The sequence below is a fragment of the Sebastes umbrosus genome, chromosome 21 (genome assembly GCF_015220745.1).
Source record: "Sebastes umbrosus isolate fSebUmb1 chromosome 21, fSebUmb1.pri, whole genome shotgun sequence".
NCBI lineage: Eukaryota > Metazoa > Chordata > Actinopteri > Perciformes > Sebastidae > Sebastes > Sebastes umbrosus.
In genome coordinates this window covers 15653701-15667560 of record NC_051289.1, presented here as the reverse complement: position 1 = coordinate 15667560, position 13860 = coordinate 15653701, and the positions used below count along the sequence as shown (strand labels likewise).

At 44.8% G+C, this 13860-nt stretch overlaps 1 protein-coding gene across 1 annotated transcript; it reads left to right on the top strand.

The window, feature by feature from the left end:
* Nucleotides 1–6984: 6984 nt before the first annotated feature.
* amer2 (APC membrane recruitment protein 2) lies at nt 6985–12285 on the top strand. The gene has a single exon (XM_037756729.1). The coding sequence runs from the start codon at nt 7236–7238 to the stop codon at nt 9321–9323; it is 2088 nt and encodes a 695-aa protein (XP_037612657.1). The 5' UTR covers nt 6985–7235; the 3' UTR covers nt 9324–12285.
* The last annotated feature ends 1575 nt before the right edge of the window (nt 12286–13860 follow it).

Below are 13860 nucleotides of genomic sequence, written 5' to 3'. Positions count from 1 at the left end.
CTCTCTCTGTTCGAAAGGTCTTCCTGTAGCCTACTTGTGCATGTTACCTCACATTAAATATTGAGGAGTCTCTTCCAGAGACAAGCTGCTGGGGGTTCTCCCAGGGCTTTGAATCATTCAGATGAGTACTGCACGGCATGCTGGGAGAACACTTCTGAGGACATGGAGGGATACTGTACTTCCACTCAACATAAACGTTAGTGGTGCTCATGCAAAATATCTAGGCTATATGCTGTACGCACAGACAGCCCACCCACAAAGATATGCATACTGTATGTATACATCCAGATGGTGTAGTGTTAAATGGGTGTGGGTGTCGCTCTCTCTTATAAATACAGAACTCACTCAACAGTATTTTTAACTATTAGTAAGTGGCAACTGTACTTCTCTGTCTCCTCACTTATGTTATTCATTGCTGCGTTCACATGACACAAATCTTTGTTTTTTTACAGTCGTAAAATATAGCCATGGCACATTGCTCTATAATTAGTGTGTAGCATGCACATGGGAAATTACAGACCTCTTTCATGGCAGAAATTTGGCCTTGTTACAGTTGGAAAAGTGTATGTGTAACTAATAACATTATGGCTCTGTTCCATTTGTGTGAGCCATGCCGATGAGCCAGCAATACATAAAAACAGGACTCTGTTACTGGTACACCTAAATGGAACAGAGCCATCATTAATATTATCAATTACACTCGTGCTTTTCATGCCATGATGTATAATGCAAAAACATTCAGATTATTATTCATTTTAATTTATTTTATAATACGGGTGTATTTGATGAGGTAAGGGCTCTTTGGCCTATGGGTAAAAAGGTTAAACATGCTCATAGAGACCTTGTTTACAGCCTTTGGAATGTAAAAGTCAACCTAAAAGTGTTGGGAAGTCTGTGCTTAGACGGCTTAACAACAGTTTGAACCACTCCCTGTTGATTACTAAACTAACAAAAGAGCACAGGGGGGTAATCCTGGGGGCTTAATACTAAACTTCGAACACAAACACACTTTAGTTTAGTTTAATCTGGAGCTGGAAGATCCTTTGTCCTGAAACAACCTGCCTAACAGGACCCATAGTGGTGATTGTGATGAATAATATGTGCAGGCTGGGTGTTGTGTTTGCACTGTGTCACTGAACACTAATGGACAAACTATTGTATGTGTACTATTGTATTGTACCGATGCTTCAATACACATCATAGTACTGGCAGAAACTACACTGAAACTAGAATATGGATATCTTGTATCTTCGTCTAATCTCTACACTTACATGCAAACCTGTGCTGCAGCACGGCTGTCTATAGGCTGAAACTTGAAGCACATTGCACTTGTGGCTCCACCCCAGCTAGTAAGTTTCTCTGCAGGTGTTTTTCATCATCCAGGATAAAACACCTGCTGACATCACAGATTAGGGTGTGTGATTTAGTGTTGATTAGCCCATTGAGGCAAAGTTCAGACTATTGAATCTGTGAACACTTTTGTCACATTACCTTTGTAAGAGTGACGGCACAATCAAAGGAATATCAATAGACTTTTGCCGTATTGTTAGGTCTGAGGATGTGAAACCCTATGAATTGATTGTGTGTTTTTATTCTGGTGACGCAGTAACCTAGTAGTTGTGTGTCCAAAGTAAACAAGGAGGTGGAGAGCTGAAGCCTAGAGAAGCAGAATGTGTTTGTAGTGGCTGATTTGCAGTTCTTATCTTGATATATTGAAGTGGCATTTGGATTATTTATCTAAAGAAATAATGATGTAATGGTTTTGCTGAGGTTAATGTGTAAAAACACTAGATCAAGACTGTTTAGACACCGTCATATTCACCATTGGCCGCAGTAGCAATCTCATAATACTCAGATAATCAAAGTTGGATGATAAGGACATGAGCTTTAACCCTCTGAGACCCACAATAGACCCGTTTTTGTCTTTTTAGAGGAGGTACAGGGGATATTTAGGGGGAGATAACAGGTCAACAGTAAATTTCACATAGAAGTGGTGTACATCATCTGGAAGTTGGGAACCTGAAGATTAATTGAGATGCAGTTCAGCACTGTGTGTCGAGTTGTTCTAGTCATAAATAAAAAATAAACATGAATTAATTAATTTATTGAAATAAATTTGTATAAATGTTTAGAACGTTATAATGGAAGTATATGATGGTCATTCCAATGCTCACTTATGTCTCATAAGTTGTTGCAGCAATTTTTGGGTTGATACCATTTGTAACATAAATTTGGTGCTAAATTTAACCATTTTTACCACTCGAGCACTGATAAAAATTATCAAAAATTCCCCCAAAATGCCACATTAAGACACCAAGACCTAGAGGAACACCATAGAAAAAGCCATGCTGTTATTTGGTAACAAAAACTTTTGACATTTTGAGATTTCTGCAAGAATTGCATTTTTCTGTGATTGGATGGCGAGCACTTCTGTTCTGGAAACTGCTCATAAACCCCCTTATTGTCAATCTACCTTGGAAAGCCATCCGTCCTCAGAATGCCCTAGGTCTCTAGTTTGTGGCTATAAAGTTTCATTAAGCTGTGATTATCCTATATGGGGACCAACATCATCACACATGAATATATAAATGGGCTCATTGGATCCACAAGACTCTCAGCTTCACAGTGATACCCAATTTATGTAATTCCAAGACTGATTATAGACCCCAGTATGCAGAAATATTAAAATACACCCTTTTTTGAATAATAGGTGAAAATAACACATTTATTCTGCATTCAAAGAACTGCATGGTTTTTGCCCCAAACTGCATGTGATTATCATAAAGTGGGCACGTCTGTAAAGGGGAGACTCGTGGGTACCCATTTTATTGAGGTCAGAGGTCAAGGGACCCCTTTGAAAATGGCCATGAAAGTTTTTCCTTGCCAAAATGTATAACTTTGGAGTGTTATTTAGCCTCCTTCCCGACAACTTAGACATGGTTGTTACTAATGGATTCCTTATATTTTCTAGTCTCATATATCTGATATTTTCATATATCTTCAGATATCTGTACCTTCACTCTCTCTCTAAAACTGAACCTGCTACAGCCTCTGAAAGACAGTAAAGTCAGTCGGGATCGCGGCTCTCAGAAGGTTAATAAATCAATATAATTACTTTTTGATGTGGAGACAGTGGCATGTTTTACATGCTATACATGATGAGCAGCTATTCTACGGCCACTAGCTGCAGTGAAGAAAAATAGACAAATGTATTTCCTTTACCTAGAAATGATTTGCATCTCTGGAAAAATATTTTGCATAGGCTGTGTACATTGATTTTAATTGCAAAAAATGACATATGCAAAATAGGCATGATACAAAGAGTTGTTTCAATTTTAAGGAACTAAGTTGTAATGCTCCCTCTATCACAAGAAGATCTCTGCTATTCACCATCTTAAAATAACATATTCATCCATCCATCCTACAATCCATCCTTTCGTGCATTCTCTCTGTCATACACATGCATACTCATACAAACCCATGTGCTTTTAAAAGCACATCAATATTTGCATCCTGAGGCTCTTTGCTAGCAGGATATGGAGAGTGTAAAAGCACCTTCAGCAGCCACATGCAGGCATAGCGCGACACACTATGCACGACAAGCCATGTTGTTAGGAAACACAGAGAAGAGAGAAAGAGAGGCAGAGAGAGAAAATGTCCTCTAACTGTCCCACTTAGTGCCGAGCTTCACTCAGGGGGCTGAAATGGGAACCCTATTTAGACAGATGGGAGTGTGTGTGTGTGTGTGTGTGAAGATGATAGGGCGCGTACTTCTTCTGTTGCTTGCGTGCATGTGTCTATCTTTTTGCTCACACTAAATAGAGAAATAAATTAATCGTTAGGCTGTGAAGAAAGCCCATAGAAAGAACAAATATCCATAAAAAGCTTGTGTACCACAGTTCTTGTTACATAGGGGAGTAGTATCTTACATTTTTGATAGTTAAGCCTAATATTTACTGGAAGGTTAATACAGTGCTGCAGGAATGAGTCCCTAAAACCTGGAAATGGGTTACCAATTTAGTACTTTTGGTTCCCTCATTTGGAAGTCAATGGATTTTTAGTTAGATGCCTGAAATAAGGTCTGTGGTTAACACAAGTTTAAGAGATTTTAATGTTTTGTTCTACGACATAAAATACATCAAGAAACATCCCATGTCTTAAAAAAGGCGGTTGCTAACAAGTGGGTAATTGAGACTACTAAACGTCATCACGACGACTCGTCCGCCTTTACAGCCTCGTTGTGTATACTCATATACTCGCGCTCATGCGACCGTGGTGTAGTTCCTTTAGAGACTAATGTTAGCTTTTTATTATTGCATTTACCCTTCAAAAATGATAAAAGTAGTGTTCAGTTGTGAGGATTATCTTGCTGAACAAAACGTGTAAGTATCATAAATAGCTTATTTTCTGCAACAATCAAAATCCTAATGGAAAAATCCTGTTGCTTTTTGTCGAGGGAAACCAGGGTGATGCTAACTTCCTGGTTGGCCTACAAAAATACACTCTATGGCAGAGCATGCTGTCTTTATACATTTGTTTGTAGTAACTATTGCCCTCTAAACCCTGTTGCTTTTCACCAAAGCACTGTAAAATAGATTGTGAAGGCTGCCGGATTTATGATAATGGTCTTAATTTCGGAAAATATACAAATATCGCACACTAGTAGTAATGCTCTACTGATGTCGGAATGATTTAAGCAGCATAACAATGTGCATTTCCACCCTAAGAACGCAGCAGAATCCTTTGTCTCAACATGTGATAACTGAGCCCACTCATCAGTCTCCGCTCTGTGCCAGCCATCTGCTGCTCAGAGTCAGCTCCAAGTCCATCCAATAGCCGGGCTGACCTGCTAAGCACGGCCGTAGGGCATTCTGCTCGAGTATCTGATGTACCTGAAAACCTGCACACTGGGCGGCTGACTGCCTGGCAGGCAGGCAGACAGGCCGGGTGACTGACTTGTTGGCAGAGCGGACAGATTATCTTTCTTATTGGGGGCGAGCATGAGGAAGATACGCTTCAGCGCTTCACTCTGGGGAAGCCCTCGAAATGTGTGTTGTGTGGGTGTGAGCATGTCTGTGGATCTGGGGGTGTGTGTGCGTGTGTGTGTTGCCTTGGGCGGATGAATGCAGACATTGTTTGATAGCAGTGGGCTGGAAGAGGAGAGCCTGGGCCCAGAGTAACTGAGGAGGAGCAGGAGGAGGAGGAGGAGAGAGAAAAGGAGCAGGGGAGGGAAGGAAGGAGGGGAGAGGAGGTTTGTTAAGTGGGTCGGGGGTATCAGGGAGATTCATGGGGGGGTTGGGAGGATAGAATAGGCAGTAAAAAGAGCACCCACAGTGGATCAAGCTCAGCACGAAAAGCAGGGAACTCTGGGTGAATCCACTACAGGCGAATATGACACATATACCTCCAAAACAGTGGCTCAACAGGAGAGAGAGACTCTCAATCATTTCTTTCATCAACATACTGAAACATTTTACATAGACAGTATATTATATCTTATGTATATTTAAAAGAATAAGAAAACAAGCTATACACACACTGCTTTTTCCTCCAGTTAGTGAACAGTTAATTGTTCTACATGCCCACAGAAAGTCTGCTAGTTGCCAAGGTAGATGCTAACAGTGGAGCTAATGTTAAAAGAAAGACTGTGATGTTGGCTGCATGAGTGGTTACAAACACATGGACAGACACACACTTAGGATGATAAGATGACAGTTTAGATGTGTTGTCATACTGACACCTGGTCCTGTGTGTCCATATGGAGGAGGGGCCCGAGGCCATATGGCCTATATATCAGGCCCAAACTGTATCGGAGGCATGTCTGAGCTGTGTGTGTGTGTGTGTGTGTGTGTGTGCGTGTATTATCCAACTTTTGGGGACATAAACCTGTTCACACAGTCACAATGTGGGGACTCGCCTTCCAAATGGGGACAAATCATTATATTTTAGGGCGAGAACTTGGTTTAGGATTAGGGTAAGGTTAAAGTTAGGGTAAGGTTTAGGATTAGGTAAGTAGCAGTTACAGATAAGGTTAGGGTAGGTCTCCAGGAAATGAATGTGAGTCAATATAATGTCCTCAAAAGTCATGAAAACATGACTGAGTGTGTGTGTGTGTGTGTGTGTGTGTGTGTGTGTGTGTGTGTGCATGCGCGCGTGCACATGCACGTGTGTGTGTGTGCGCGTGTGCAACAGCAATGGAATATTTTGTTCTAAATCCATAACCCGGCTTAAGCCTGCTCATACTGTTGATCAGCAGGTCTTGTATTTGTGTCCTCTAATACAGGCCTCCGACATGGTTATTTTCGTTTTCTTTGAGCTTTTCCACGCTCGCACACACACCCAAACACACATAATTTGTAACGCTGATAAATGTATAATGTCAAGCTACTGTTTGCACGAAGCTTTGACCTGACTTAGCTCACAGAGTGATACAGTATGACACATCTACTAAGAATTAATTCAAAATATTAACACGTAAAACTTGTGCTGGTCTGCGTTCACTTGTTCGATTTCTCCCAACCTTCACGGCCCGCGTTCCACCGACGTGCATAAACAACATCAAGTCCAAACAAGTATGCGAGCAGTCTTTATAATTAGCCATTCCACTCTGTCTCATGATCCACTCAGAAAGCTCGCATAAACATATTGAGCTCATGTCTAATCCGTCATAATTCATCAGGGGGTGTGTGTGTCTTTACTTACTTACCAAGCACACTGAGGCATGTGCAGCACAAACACACACACACACACACACACACACACACACATATACATACAGGGATGAATGGATGTAGGGCTTATAAATTGATGAGTGGTTAAAAGAAAAGAGCAAACAGTGCATTGGTGACAGGGAAGGTAGAGGAAGAGAGGAGGATGAGGATGGGGGAGGGTGTGGAGGACAGACACTGGCGCCCCGCCAACATTGACGAAAGCTGCTTAGCCCACCCAGTTGCCATGGATACAGTAAGGAGCAGCTCCCAGCATGTGTGTGTGTGCCTGTGTGAGAGAGAGAGAGAGAGAGAGAGAGAGAGGGAGATAGAGGGAGGGGAGCGAAGCAGGCAGAGAGAGAAAACCAGCAGGCAGGCATTAGAGCAAGTCAGAGTGGGAGTGAAAGAGCACCAGACAGCAGGGTGGAGAGAGAGATAGAGGGTGAGTGTATGTGTGGCCAGAGAGAGAGAGAGAGGACAGAAAGGCTGCTAGAGAGCGATAGAGTGGGAGCGATAGAGTGCTAGATAATGGAGGTGCAGTCGGAGTGTGTGGAGCCGCCTGTGGCCCCTCAGTGTGACCCCCAGCCCACGGGGAGGATCAACAAAGCTGCCTTCAAACTCTTCGGAAAGCGGCGCACCGGCTCCGGGATGGCCAGCTTCTTCTCCTTCAGGAACAAAGGGGCTACGAACAGCGGGAGCAACGGGAATTCTGACAATGGGAATTCCTTGAACGGGAACGGCTCGGCGGCGTCGGCGGAGCTCGTTAGGAGCAAAACCCACGATGGACTAACGAGCACCAGCAACGATGCCGACGGACAGAGAGGGGAGGCACTCGCCATCCTGGAGGCGGGGCCGGTGAGGTCCCTCAGCAAATCGCTGAGTTTCTTCTCTCTACTCCGACGTGGGAGTTTCAGGTCGAGTGAAAACGGAGGGGCGGGGCTTGTCAGAAGAGGGAGGGGCCTAAAGGGCTTTTTCAGCAGCATGCGATGGAGACGCAGGGAAAAAACAAACGAGGGAGAGGGGGAAGAGGTGGAGCGGAAGACGGAGAAGGACGGGGATGTTGCCGACTCCGAAAAGGTAAAGGATATTACGCTCACCCTTGAACCGCCTCCACATCACCACCAAGTGGATTGTGGGGATGCAGAGGAGGCATCACCTAACCCAGAGACTCCCACTACTAGTGTTACCATGACACCCCCACACTGTGTTGCCATGCCAGGTCCATCTGGTGAGCCAGACTCCCCCTTTCCTTACACGCCCACTGACTCGCCACTGCGTCCTCCAATCCAAATAGCCAAAGCCTCAATTTCCAGCCTCACCCCCTCCCTCGCTACGCCCCCTTTGGATCGCTGCAGCACGGGCGACCCACCCTCAGAACCTTCGGTGGATCGCCTCTGCTCTCTCCTCTTCACTGACGTCACATCCCTCAAGAGCTTCGATTCACTGACGGGCTGCGGTGACATTATCGCTGACGCGGACGAGGACGGGCCAGCAGGCAATGGGGGCAGCGGCACTAGCAGCAGCAGCAGCGGGGGAGGAGGGGGGAGTGTGGGAGCGGGCGTTGGGAGAGCTGTTGGTATCCCAAGTGCCATGTCTCGCTGCTCCCCAACCAAACCCCCTCTACCTTCGCAGCTGATACAGCCCATGTACTCCCATGTTTCCGCAAGCTCAGTGCCTTCTTCCCTCCCAGCCCGAGCCCGGGCGCCGCCGCCTCCACCGCAGCGGGACCCAGCCGGTAGCGGTGTGGTGGCCTACATGGGCGGAGGGGAAGAAATGGCAAGTCCAGAAGGAGTGGACGACGCAGACATGCAGGGGCTCTGGCACATGCTGCCCTCCACAGGTGACAACTCCCCTGCTTTGCCCCGATCACACCAACCTCCCTCTACAACCCCAACTTCCACGTATCCCCCTCGTGGCACCTCCAACCCTGCCAGCAGCCATCTGTCCTCAGCCCTCAGGAGTGCAAAGGTTCCCCAGGTGAAGGCGTTGGGGCTCAGTAAGATCCCGGTAGTTGGCGCAGCAGGAGGCCGAGCAGCTAAACCCCCGCTCCCTCACACACATGGCCGTCATCCCACATCACCTGGTGAGCCACTTAGCGATGAGGGTTACTGGGACACGCCCTCAGAGACGCCCACAGCAACACCCGATGAGAGCGGGCTGCAGCGCAACCAGAGGATGGCGCTATCACGCGACAGTTGCTCCGGAGACCACCTGTACGACCTCTACAATGACCCCGATGAGGAAGAAGAGGAAGGAGAGCAGGAGGGAGATGAAGATCTGAACAGCACCCCCTCTCCATCCACTGAATACAAACTGAGCCCCACCTCCCAAACAAGTCCTCCTCCTTCCTCCTCGTCCTCTTCCTCTTTCCAATCAATGAAAGGCAGCACCAGCCTTCCTCGGGACTCCAAGATCCCAGTGAGCAGCAGACAAACCCCACCCCCCCACTCTGTAAGCCAGTCAGCCCTCTCGTCCGTTCTAGAGGCTGAATCCCCTCCACCAAAGACCCAGGCGCCTCCTCCGGTTCGCACCAGAATCCCCGTATCCAAGGTGCCCGTCCGTCGTTCTGGAAACAAACCCGGCAGCACAACCAGAGGAACCGCCCACAAGAAGTAGCTCCTGTCAAAACGGGCGATTCTCGCCTACTAACTCATGGACTTGGAGCGTGCATCACTTCAGTGCTGTTTATGCAGAGCCAAAAGACCAAGACCAAGAAAAATGTTGAGCCGTAGAGTTAACAGCCTATAAATTCCTCTCAGATCTTAAAAGCTCTCATTCCTTACATGTTTTGGCTTACGACAGGCTAGAATAGAATAGGTGGTTTTGTTCACTTGAGAAAGTCACGAGGAGACTCCAAAAAAAGCTGGGTTAACACTTCACAGCCCTCACTGGAACTTTGGAGGTTGACTTTTGACAATCCATGGACTCGCAATAGACACGTTTGCCTTGTAACTTCCTGGAAAATCTCCTAACCTGCTGAGAGTTCAACAGCTCATGACTGCACACTGCAAAAAGAAGAAGAAGAAAAAAGCAGAGCACCTTTTATCTTTTACATTTTTATTATGGAACTCCACGTGGCATAACATAATTTGCTTATACGGACCTAATCTAATCAAAGTTCTTTTTTTCTGAGATTGTCATCTTGTCTAATCTGTAACAAATTACCTCCTAATTCTTTGATCTTAGAGCCAAAGTTTAAAAAAAAAACCCAGTCTTCATTTCACAGCCTCTAATAGTCTTGAACTCAACAACATCCACAGCCTGGAATAACCCACAATTTTGTGTTTTTTTGCTTTTTGAAGATGGTCTTCTTCTGACCGCACACTGATTATTAAATGTGCAAACATACGAATGAACACTGGTTTTATTACTTACCTACTTTGCAGCTACGAATGTGGCAAAGCTGCCCTGCAGAAGGCCACACAATATCTTCTGAATTGTTTTGTTTGGAAGGGGAGACCTCCTCTGTTTTGACTCGTAATTTTATTATTGTGGAGTTTGGCTTCAACCTGTTGCATCTGGATCTCACTTATACCCCACTACATCCCCCGAAGTACATCCAAAGGATGTCAATCTCTGGGATTTACAACTGAATTACCAATGGAAACCTGCAGAACTATCGCAATACTCCACCTGGAGGGATCCCTTGTACTGATGCTTCAATACACACACACACTCTCCCTCTCCGCATGCAGTGCCACACATACAAGGCACAAAGGTCAGGGAACGTCATCTAACACTGAATGACCTTAGTTACACACTGTTCAACCTTTGGCACTGTCTTCGTAGCTACACTGGATGATTTTCTTCTCTAAGGACACATGCACAGACCATTTTTTTTCTAGTTAGTTCTTTCTTCTTCACTGGATTTCATACTGTTTTTTATAGTCATACTGCTCGGATCTGAAACTGTGATTTGCACCAGCTTCTTTAACGCTCTGCTTTCTGTTCTTTCTGTTCTCCTCTACTAACATACTGTAAAAGGCTGATGTGAGTGGATGACAATTAGAGCGTCCTTGCTGTCAGCCAGTTTTAGAGAGCCAGAATATGCCTGCAAGTGTTTTTTTTTATTAAATAGGCTGTGACCCAAAAAAAAAAGACAAGGACATTCTGTCAGGGTTTCAGATTGAAGAAAAGACTTTTGAGTCACGTAATTAACTGGATCACAGCTTAAAATACAAAGATGGGGACTAAAGCTAATCTGTTCCTTCTGCTGTGTGCGAATCTGAATGTAGCTTGAAATCATTGTAGATCATTGGTCAGCTGGGTTGGGTCTGTTTTACTCTTTGTCCCTCTTTTGTGGGGACAAGACAAATGGTGGAGTTTACTGTTTTCTAAGTCCCCCATGCTCTGAAAAATGAAGACAAACTACTGCACAGTGTGTCGAGCCTCGGAGAGCACCACTTGTTTTAAGAATGAGGGGGTGTATTGCAGTCCTAAAAGGCCTTTGTCAGTGATTCAGTGAGAGCAGTTTTCCCTAACCTTCAGTTAAAGAGGGGGTTTTAGAAGAGAAGACATTCGAGATGATGCAAGTTTAATCCTAAGGGTACCAATGACACTTGAGGGTCATTCTAGTTCATTCCATCAACGTGATGATTGATCCACAACACTGCTCCGGGTTCAGATATCTTTTCAGCCTCCCGACGGTGTAGTGTAGGACAGACAGGCCATGGGGTAACCTGATCCCAGATCTGCAGTCAGTGCGTTTCTCACCCGATAAAAAGGCCAGGCTAAAGGTCATTTGGGGAGCAGAGAAAGATCATTCTCTGCCTACAATGTGCTCTTTGCTCTTTTCATTTAGTATGCAATCACTTTAATCCTCCCTTCTTTGGAGTGCTGACAAAAGAGATGGGAAGGGATGGTGGCTTTTTGGGTGATTGAAATGGGCAACAATCAAATTTGTTTTAAGTTTTCCTGGTTAAAAAATAATTTAAAAAGAGTGTTTTCTTCAAACAGCAGTGGTGATGCTTGTTGATTGTTGACCAAACAGTTGCCTGAAGAGTCCAAAAATCATGATTTTTCTTTATGACACTGTCACCAATCAAATTATGTTACTGTTAAGAATAAGAGTGAGCTTTGAACTGGACAAGGAGTGATCATTATGCATCATATGTTGAACAGGTTTTTGTTTAGACGAGGCTTCCTCCTCGGTTGATGTCTCATTAGGTGTGTTAATGGAACTTCACTTTTTCCAAGTATGACAGTAATGCAGGATGACAACCGCTCCACCTGTCTTAATCTTTGCTAAGGTGCTGGAAAAATCAAAGAAAAGATATCCTGCGGATATTAAAGTTGAAAATTAAAGTTGAACCACCTTGATCTGTTGCACTGGTCTATACACAGTAATGACATCAACCACAGAGGTCATCATATTGCCATCTGGCTCAGTTCCTTGTATTTTTTTCACCCAAGATACTTTCTCTCCTTTCTTTCTGAGTACAAATCTGGGCCTTCATGTGGTCATTCGCTGCGATTAAAGGCACATTGTGTTTTCTTTCTTTTTGTTACCGTCTGTCTGTTCACAGTGTGAAATCTTTCCACTTTTCATATTTAACGAATAAAACTGTTTGCGCTCATGGACGAGCTCCTGCCTCTTTGTGACCGCATTTACACAAGAATCCATGCGCTTAAATGTCTTGTGCTTGTATAATTAGAGCCAGATAGAGCCCCTCTCTCATCAACCCCTCCTTCTCCATCTTTCCTCCCCCACATCCTGGTGGCTTAAATCCCCAAAGAGTGGGTTCGGGTGGGAGAGAGAGAGAGAGGGTGAGAAACAGAGATGCTTTTGTTGACGTGCAGCGTGTGGCATTTGTGTTGTGTGTGGCGTTGCACTTGGGAGAGAGGTCTGCTTGGCTTGGGAGTAATAGGTTGTCAATACACTTTATTGATCGCTGAGATGAAAGCCTGATGGATGCGTCATTGTCTGGATGTTGGTGTCTAGTGGGAAAAGACACGCAGAGACAGGGAAAGACAGCCAATGTGGTGACAAAGACAGGCAGCTGATGCATGTGGAACATGTGTGTGTGTGTGTGTGCGTCTGTGTGTCCTGAATATGGATGAAAGGGAGGGTCTCATTGTTTCGAGGAAGACACATGTTGCTAGCTTATATGTTGTTGTGGTGTGGGTGCGCATGCATGTGTAGTGGGAGGAGGATTTGGTGCAGTGCGAATCCCCTTTGTAATGGTGCAGCAAAACCCCCCCACACCCTACCCCCTCCCTCTCTATCCAGCTCTCCGTTTCTGCACGCTGAGGTTTTATGTAAAAGCCTTACGTAAGACCATAACACTCACTTGTACCAGCCCCACCAGATCAAAGCTAGTGATGCTGACAGTGAGAACGCTGCGTGGCTGGTGAGCGTGTGTGTGTGTGTGTGTGTTTCGGCTGATCTCATCATTAATCTGCTGATGCTCGGCTGCTGTACGTTGGACACTCGTCCTCATTGTGAGCCATGTTTGTGCCTCTGTGTGTGTGTGTGTGCGTGTTTGTTTTGGTGCATAAATCTGGCATAAACGCACGACAGGGAGGATTTAGTTTGTGCTGAACAACGAAGTTCTTATAAGAGACACTGAAGAGAGAGAACAAGGGATGGAGGGAGGAAGAAATGCAAAGGAAAAAGTGGCAGAACGAGATTTATTGTGAGAGTGTGAGTGAGGGCCCGTCTGGCTTCAGTGCTCTTAAATAAGGCTTTTAGCTAGCCCATATAACTTTTGATGAACAGCAGCGGCAAGTGGCAATAACAGCATAATGGTATCGCTGAAATGTAGTGTAATAGTAACACTAGAAGAGATGAGTCATTAGATCAACAAACTGACTGAGTAAGGTCGGTTACAGGAAAACCTATTTAATGTTTGCTGTTGTGTTTTATGTGTTTTGCATCACAGCAGCTCCATTTGCAACATCACAGAAAGGACAAAGACAAGAAACAAGGATACATACAACATTAGCTAACATTAGCCCCCATGAATGTACTGAGAATTTTATTGCTTATAAGTTCAACTTTTTCTTCTTAATCTCTCTGAGACCTGACAGACTTTACTGTCTTTCAGATGCTATGGCAGGTTCGGTTTTAGAGCTAGATTTTGGTGAGGAAAAACTGGCATGGCCATTTTCAAATGAGTCCCTTGACCTCTGACCTCAAGATATGTGAATGAAA